Genomic DNA, 8,953 nt, shown 5'->3' with positions numbered 1-8,953 from the left:
TTGAATGACATATAAGCATCACTGCAAGTCATAGAAAAATTTCAACGGTGGGCTTTTCATCCACACTATTTTCTGTGGTAGGGATTACTTGTGTCCTTGATCTTCCTTGGTTTCACACGGACGTCGAGTTGTTACGAGTGCCTCTGTCCGTCGCGGGCCAAACGAAAGAAACTGGAAGTACGTGTTATGTTGGCCGTACGTGTGATACCCTCGTTCCGCGCTCCTCTCTTCTCTCCCCCTATAAAAGCCCTCCGCATTCAAAGATAGCGGATGAGAGTCTGCTCTCTTTGCATTTCCCCCTTTCTTCTCTCTATCCCAAACTCTCGAGAGGGGGAGAGAGAGTAACCATGGGGCCACCCAAACGCGATCCAGATCTTCCCTCCGATCTCCGCCGTAGATTCTCCCTCTCCTTCTGCCCCGCGGTCCATTCCCATCCTCGGTCGGCCCAGGCATCGGACGCCTTCCTCATCCCCCTCCGTTTCACCAACATCTTCTTCTGTCTTCTCTTCTCCGTCGCCGTCGCTTTCCTCCTTGGGCGGTGGCGCGAGAAGAACCGCACGTCGACCCCTCTGCACATCCTCACCTCCGGCGAAATCCTCTCAACAGTCGGTCTCGTCGCATCAATCGTCTATCTCGTGGGCTTCTTCGGCATTATCATCGTCCAGAACTTCATCGGCCGCACGCCCGACGACGATGACGTCGTCGCGAACTTCATGCCCCCGAAGCCTCTGCCGCCGGCAACGACAACATCACCGCCTCTCCCTCCCAAACCCCAGCATCACATCCCTGCCGATGACGCTGACATTGTCACCGCCGTCGTCTCTGGTGCGATCCCCTCGTATTCCCTTGAGTCGAGGCTCGGGGATTGCAAGCGGGCCGCTGTGGTACGGCGCTGCGCGCTCGAGCAGATGTCTGGGCGGTCGCTGGACGGGCTGCCGGTCGACGGGTTTGACTACGAGTCGATCCTAGGGCAGTGCTGCGAGATGCCGGTTGGGTATGTGCAGATCCCGGTGGGGATCGCTGGGCCGCTGTTGCTTGATGGGAGGGAGTTCTCTGTGCCAATGGCGACTACGGAGGGTTGCCTGGTGGCGAGCACGAATAGGGGGTGTAAGGCGATTTATATGTCGGGAGGGGCAACGAGCGTGCTGACAAAGGATGGGATGACAAGGGCTCCTGTGGTGAGGTTCGCGACCGCAAAGAGGGCCTCTGAGTTGAAGTTCTTCTTGGAGGATCCAGTCAATTTTGACACGCTGGCCGTCATCTTCAACAGGTGGTAATCAGATCCTTAATTTCTTTTGCATTTCTAATTAAAAAAAAAAATTATTATTATTACTTTTATTTTTGGATTGCGGTCTCTCTCTCTCTCTCTCTCTCTCTCTCTCTCTCTCTCTCTCTCTCTCTCTCTCTTGTAATTTTGTTTCTTCCTCGGAAATTTAGGTTCATCTCTTTCGCGAGAGATATGGTTTTTTTTTCCCCCCCTCTTGGTATTGGGGTTTTCATGGTTGGTCGCTTGTATGCATGTATGTGAAGATCTTGGGACATTAGTTGGTTTCGATAATTTCAAATGTGTATTTTTTTCTTTGTTATTTTTAAAGTTTTTGAATGCTGATTGGATGTTTTGAATTCATCTGTTTTGGTGGATAAATGGAGATTCTGATGTTATGTTTTGGTCCTTTTCCATGTTGTTTGTTTTAAATGAGTTCAATTCTCTTATCGGTTCTTCTGTCCCTTTTTCTTAGATTATGGCCTTTATTTTCTTAGATTATGGCCTTTATTTTTTATTTTTTATTTTTTTATTATTTTGTGTGTGTGCATATCTCTGTGTTTTCCATCTCTTTGATAGACTCTTCTGGTATTAATCTTTTCAGTTGTTCTTCTACTTCTTTTTCTTCTTTTTAATCTTGTTTTGTGTGCTGCAGGTCTAGCAGATTCGCCAGACTTCAATGGATTCAATGCTCAATGGCAGGGAAGAATCTCTACATGAGATTCACGTGTAGCACTGGAGATGCGATGGGGATGAACATGGTATCCAAAGGCGTGCAAAATGTCTTGGATTTCTTGCAGGCTGATTTCCCGGACATGGATGTGATCAGCATCTCGGGTCAGATAGCTTATGCCTCTAAAATTCAAATGTCCATATTTAGGTGTTTGAATTCAAATGTATATATTTAGGTAGTATCATTGATTTTGTGTTATCTATTATTCATTGCACAAATATATTGAATCCATTTTTATCTTTCTTACATGGTTTCATAGGAAAGCATCAGCTAAAAGCTCTTTTAAAAAAAAGGCTCTTTCTTTCTTTCATCTTCTTTTCTGACTATGACACTTGAGCCTTTCTTTATCAATGCTCCTTTTTTCTTCAGCTCAATTCGTTATAAACCCTCCTCTTCAAGAAATCTTCATTTTGGTCTCTCCCCTTTCCCTTGGTTTTAGCTTTGCTGTAATTCTCATTTAGTAAGGTTCGGCAATCAAGGACAATGCCCTTCTCTATAATTGCCAAAAAGCAGGGTTCTGAAGTTCTCATTAACGAATTATGCCTAAATATGTCATTTTTCTTGTCATTAACTCTCAATTGCAAGAGGATTTTCCTCGATTGTTTCTTCAAAGCTTCTTTTAGGAATTACTCTTTTGGATTGGTTCATTGTTAGGAACCTTTTTCTTTTGCTTAGTTGGTGAAAGCTCAGTTTTGACCGTCTTTTTTCCCCTTTATTTATTAATAAGTATTCATACCTAAAAAGGTAGTTATTCTCAAAGTCGAGTAACGATTATGTGTTATGTTTCTATGTATTTTGCCTCGGTCTGGTTTTTGTACATTGGTGGCATGCTCTCATCGAGTTCTCTGTGTTCTCTTGAATGGACAGGCAACTTCTGTTCAGACAAGAAACCAGCCGCTGTCAATTGGATCGAAGGGCGTGGAAAATCGGTTGTTTGTGAGGCGATCATCAACGAGGAGGTGGTGAGGAGTGTCCTGAAGACCAGTGTCTCTGCACTTGTGGAGCTGAACGTGCTCAAGAACCTCGCTGGATCAGCTGTGGCTGGATCCCTGGGGGGTTACAATGCGCATGCCAGCAACATTGTCTCTGCAATCTTCCTCGCCACTGGCCAGGATCCCGCGCAGAATGTTGAGAGCTCTCACTGCATCACCATGATGGAAGCTGTTCATGGTGGAAAAGATCTCCATGTTTCTGTAACCATGCCTTCCATTGAGGTAACTCGGTTCCTTCTCTTCCTCATCAGCAATCCACTTTCTCATTCCTCATAGAATCTGTTGCTGTGGTGAGTTCACAGGATTGTTTTTGCTCTTGTATGCATTGCTTCCATCGGAATTTGCAGAAATTCAATTGGCTTTTTTTTTTTTTTTTTTAATTGATATTTGAAGTCTTATCTGAGTGATGGGTTTTCACTTCCATACATTTAATTCCAATTTGCAAGATTCTGCGAACTAGTAAAGATCCTCCATCTTTTTTTTTTGGTTACACCAATTTCTTATGTTTTCTAGTATTTGTGGTCGTATTTCTGGGTTTTGGTGTTTCCCTCCACTTTGTTCTCCTACCCTTTTAAGTTTACTAACTTAGGTTCTTTCATTAGAATTTTCAAAGGTTAGGCTTTTTTCCCTTGGATGTTTGAGTTGCACCGATCATATTCAATGCTTTTCCTTCTTTCATGTGTAATTTTCATTCGTAAGCTGTTATCAAATATAAATGTATAATAGAACAGAATTTGAAAGTAGGATCATCGTGATGATGATCTTTTAATTTGTGGTGTCACATGATCTGTCCAAACCATAGGGCTCAACTCTGGATTGAACATAGCCAACCATAGAATTAGTGGGCACAGAGAATTAGTGGGCTATCAAATGGATGTTCAGACTAGAATGGTTGGGGTTCCAAATTTAGCAAGTAAAATAAGATTGTTGCATTCAATCAGTGTCAATTTCATTCTAGGCTCCATCCACAATGGACCCACAATTTGGTAGGTCTGAAACCTGGATCACATTCCATAAATCCTAAACCAGAACTTGGAAAGATGGTGCTGCCCATATTGTGTGATTCATGGCTTCCTGTGTTTTTCTCTTTTTCTATTTGTAATTTTATGGCTGCTTGATGGGGGTGTTCTTTTTTCCCCTCGTCCCAAAAAAAATTGGTGTTTTGTAAAATAACAAGAAATGACAAAAGGGCTTTGTCTTCTTTTAGACCCATCTCTTTCCCAAAAAAACTGGGTTTCTGAAATTACGAATAGTTTTTGTATTTCACGGATCTCCAAAAGAATCAGTCAGTTGTACTGTTTTTTTCCCAAATGATGCCAGGTAAAATATAAGCTCATTTGTCAGCTTGTTGTTGCCGATCTTTGCAAAGCCTAGGAAAATTTTAAAATGACAAAATGCCTTGAACTCCTCGGAGCAATTTGGGTTCCACAATTTATGTTTAGTTTTTCCAACCAATAGGGATCATTTGATTCATAGTTGCAAATCAGGACTTCGCACACACTGAGTCGTTGGGTCAGGTTGACCAGAGACATAGTTGCAAATTGGTGTTTTGTAAAATAACAAGAAATGACAAAAGGGCTTTGTCTTCTTTTAGACCCATCTCTTTCCCAAAAAAACTGGGTTTCTGAAATTACGAATAGTTTTTGTATTTCACGGATCTCCAAAAGAATCAGTCAGTTGTACTGTTTTTTTCCCAAATGATGCCAGGTAAAATATAAGCTCATTTGTCAGCTTGTTGTTGCCGATCTTTGCAAAGCCTAGGAAAATTTTAAAATGACAAAATGCCTTGAACTCCTCGGAGCAATTTGGGTTCCACAATTTATGTTTAGTTTTTCCAACCAATAGGGATCATTTGATTCATAGTTGCAAATCAGGACTTCGCACACACTGAGTCGTTGGGTCAGGTCCAGAGACTTAGTGGTTAAAAAATGACCTTTTTATTGTATAAATTATCTAATAAAAAGTACTAAATTGTGAAAAATAAAGAATTACACCCTTTTCTTCTCTTAGAATGGTCAAGCATTTTCTGAGTCAACCAGGGAAATCTGGTCGATTCACTCTGAAATCAGGAAAACCAGGCCGAGTTCCACTAAGCCCAAGACAAGCCTGGTTTTTCTGACCTAGTAACCACTGAACGACCTGGTCTATCCAACCCGGCGAGTCCAGAGTTGACCAACCTGATCTGCAGCCTATTAGTGATGTCTGTTTTTGAATCTTTTGATATCTATAGTTAACCGTAGTGAGTGTGGAATTAACAGTTCTAGAGAGCGTAAATATCAATCTGATTTTTTTCCAAGTTATGGCTGTTTTAAATGCGAGCTGTGTGAAAAAATAATTCATAATTTATTGGGTAGTGGATTTTTAACTCTACTAGGCTTTCCAAAATCAGGACCTGACTATGATATCTTTCATTGTATTTCTCATTTGTCTTGAAATGTATTTCAGACATGCATCAGGCTCAGCTTCTCCTTTTTCTTTCTCCTGTTCTGTTTTGTATTTTCAGGTGGGTACTGTTGGAGGTGGGACCCAACTAGCTTCTCAGTCAGCTTGCCTAAATCTACTTGGTGTGAAGGGTGCAAGCATGGAAACACCAGGAGCCAATTCCAGGCTCTTGGCCACCATCATTGCCGGTTCCGTACTAGCTGGAGAGCTCTCCCTCATGTCTGCTCTTGCAGCAGGCCAGCTTGTTAAGAGCCACATGAAATACAACAGATCAAGCAAGGATGTAACCCAAGCTGCCTGCTGAGGAGACAATCCGTCTGGAGAAGGAATCATCCAAGGAAAAAGAAGAAAATTATTGAAGGAGCCCCTAAAACAACCAATTTCAAGAGAAACCATGTGGGCCTTTCTCCTCCCAGTGGCAGAGCCTTGCCTTCTCAGTGAAGGAGGGTAAGACAAGGTTGTTGATGTCTGTATCTTTATTTGCCACTTGGCAGATGCAGAGCCTCTCCTCTCTCATTCGAGGCCAGTCTTCGTCTTGTTGTCCCTTGTTTCCATGTGAGTATTAATCCCCCTCCCTTTTTTTTAAACCTTTCTTTTTCTGTTTTCCTATGTTGGTTAGATGTTTAGTTAGGAAGAAAACCAGTCAATGGATTTCTCAGCTTTTCAAAAAGGTTTTGGTGGCTGTTCTGTTATCATCTTGTACATGACCACTTTCAGGCATTCGGTTGTTCACCTTGTTTCCTGGCTTTGTTTGACTAGAAAAAGAGAGAGAAAGAGAGAGATCTAACTCCCTATATTTAATTTTCTTTTATTTACTTGTTGCTTTTCTTTCTGTGTTTTAAAACGATGCATCTTATATTTTGTTAGGAGGAGAACCGAAAAAATAAAATTAAAAAAACGTTGGTGAAGAAGAAGAAGAATAAAAAAAAATAATAATAATAAATAAATAAATAAAAACATGATTCGACTATGTGGTTGGGGAGCGCATCAGATAACACTGTTGTGGGTGTTTCCCTGACCGTGGGGCCTACCTTGAAGTCTTTGTTGTATATCCACGCCGTCCACAAGTTTTTCCAGCTCATTTTAGGGAATCGTCCAAAAAATAAAGCAGATCCAAATATCAAGCAGGCCACACCACAGGAAACAGTGGTGATCGAACATTAAAAACTTCTTGGGGCCCACAAAGCTTTGGATCAAGATGATATTTGTGTTTTCTCTTCATCCAGGTCTGTGTAACCTTTATCAACAGGTTGTTTGGCAAATAAACACTGTGGTGGGCCCTAGGAAGTTTTTAATGGTCAATTACAAGTGGTGTGGTCCACTTGAGAATTGGATCTGCTTCGTTCTTGGGACCATGTCCTAAAATAAGCTGGAGTAACTGATGGACAGCGTGGATATACAACAAACTACATCAAGATGGGCCCCACGGTCAGGCAAACACCCGCGGGTAACACCTGATCCGCTCCCATGTGGTTGCCCATTTTTCAGAAATATTCATCTTCTATGTACATCGTGCAAGCACGTGACAGTGGGTCACAGTGCACGTGATCTGTGCCACCCACGTTACCCACCTAATGTGGTGAAGGGCATGGCATGCTTGCTCTGAGCACCACGTGAAGAATGGCATGGACGTCGCACGCATGCCGTCTTGCATACGTGCTGTGAAGTAAACCACCAGTGCCCCTCGAGAGGGAGATTCCCCTATGGTAATAATCTAGTTAGTAACCACCGATGGGGTCCATCGGACCAGTGCTCGTGTCCCAAAATGTGACTGGGCTCTGGACCTTATTCGTATGTTTGCACCCAAAGATAATGCAATGTACCGTTGCTGTGGTACACGTGGGGAGTCTGTGCAACCTTATTAGCTGTAAGAAGAAGCTGCTTGTTGTTTGGTGACACTTGATGAATTAGCTGTACCTATAACTTCATAATGTTGGTTTAGGACCCTTGAAATTATTTCAGTGAATATGGTTTGGTTTATTGATAGTGGCAGCTATTTTAAAAAAGATAAGAACAAAAAAAAAAAAAAAAAACTAGGCCGCCGTTTGGATGGCTATGAAAACCCATCTGGGCCTCTAATCGTGTGGCTAGGATTATCATTCTTTGAAAAAAAAAGAAAGAAAGAAAGAAACTATTATTATACCGTATGGAATTGGAGTAAATAATTTATTTTATTTATTATAATTCTTTTTTTTTTTTTTTTAAGATATCGATCCCTTATTAGGTTAATGTGGGCCATAATCCCTAAAGATTCCAAATGAAATCTAACAAACAGCTAAGGGGGGTTGGGCATGCATGGCCCTTTTACCATGTGAGGGGTGGGGCATTGACAGAAGGACCATTTCAGCTTTGCTTTCCTATTTTATTTTATTTTATTTTATTTTCACTCAGCAATCACATGTGAACTTGATGGCCCATCCATGTGCTTAGATGGGACCCCATACAATACCTACCACAAATCTTGAAAGGCATGCAATACCTTACGTTTCCTATGAAGACCCAAATAATCTGAAACAAGTGGTTTCTCATTTGTGTTATCTCATCCGTACAACTTATCATGCTGTTGTCCGTCCGTCACATGTGCACATACAGAATATGTGCTTTAGTACAACCAATCACATGCTTGGGCACCAAAATGCCAATAAATAAGCAAGTAATAAGTACACTAAGTGGGCATGTGTGTGTGATCCGGACTATCGATCTGGTGGGCCACTGTGGATAGGCCATATGCTAGAAGCCAAAGGGATTAGGCTACGTTAGCCAGCCAATCGACCGCTAACCCAACTTCACGTGCCATGCACATGGAGCATGGATGGCAAAGTAGTTAAGGTGTTTTGAGCACACGTGCCAACATGATTCACGAAATCCAGGCCCTTCGTTGAACGGAACGTGCCATGTACATGCTCTAGCAAAAAAAATTAGGGTAATCCACTAATCATGTGGGCCATATGTGTATGAGAAAAGCAAATGGATGGATGGCCCACCCAATGAGAACGATTTGATTGATCCAACGGTCATCTTCATGGTGGGCCTTAGAAGATCTTATGCAGGTGTACCAACCGGTAAATTTAAAATAATCCAACTACAATCTGCCATTAATTAAAACAATCCAACTACAATCTGTCATTCATTATCATATACTTATAATAGTAAGCACGAAAATAATAATCCCAGACGTGCACGTCGAGTGATGATGATAACCACGCCACATTCATCTCAAATCCATCAAATCCGCATACAGACGCCCAAACAGCCCACATGGTAGATCCCATTGAGATCTGCAAACCGCATGCGATTCCATGCAGGCAAGACAAGAAATGGACTGTCTCGGTTCAGGTTCTCAAAATGAAATGGAGAATATAGAAGGCGAAAAACTACAACAAAGCCATAAGCTGAGCCTGGGTTTGCGGATTGGCTAGCCCGGTCGGGTCAGGTAAGGTTGAAGTACGATCCAACCTCAGTCAATCTAAGGCCCAACCTCGTCTAGGGTCGGGTTGCTAGTCCTACCTCCATGCATTTAAA

The 8,953-nt window shown here is 42.1% G+C and overlaps 1 protein-coding gene across 1 annotated transcript; it reads left to right on the top strand.

Annotated features, from left to right (window-relative positions):
- The first annotated feature begins 258 nt into the window (after positions 1 to 258).
- On the top strand, positions 259 to 6,167 carry LOC131222354 (3-hydroxy-3-methylglutaryl-coenzyme A reductase 1-like). The gene is made up of 4 exons (XM_058217395.1): positions 259 to 1,270; positions 1,920 to 2,101; positions 2,865 to 3,211; positions 5,493 to 6,167. Exons 1-4 carry the CDS (start codon positions 348 to 350, stop codon positions 5,733 to 5,735), a joined length of 1,695 nt encoding a protein of 564 aa, XP_058073378.1. The 5' UTR covers positions 259 to 347; the 3' UTR covers positions 5,736 to 6,167.
- The last annotated feature ends 2,786 nt before the right edge of the window (positions 6,168 to 8,953 follow it).

The sequence above is a fragment of the Magnolia sinica genome, chromosome 13, assembly GCF_029962835.1.
Source record: "Magnolia sinica isolate HGM2019 chromosome 13, MsV1, whole genome shotgun sequence".
Lineage (NCBI taxonomy): Eukaryota > Viridiplantae > Streptophyta > Magnoliopsida > Magnoliales > Magnoliaceae > Magnolia > Magnolia sinica.
The sequence above is the reverse complement of the archived record's forward strand: the minus strand, read 5'-3'. Positions and strand labels throughout refer to the sequence as shown.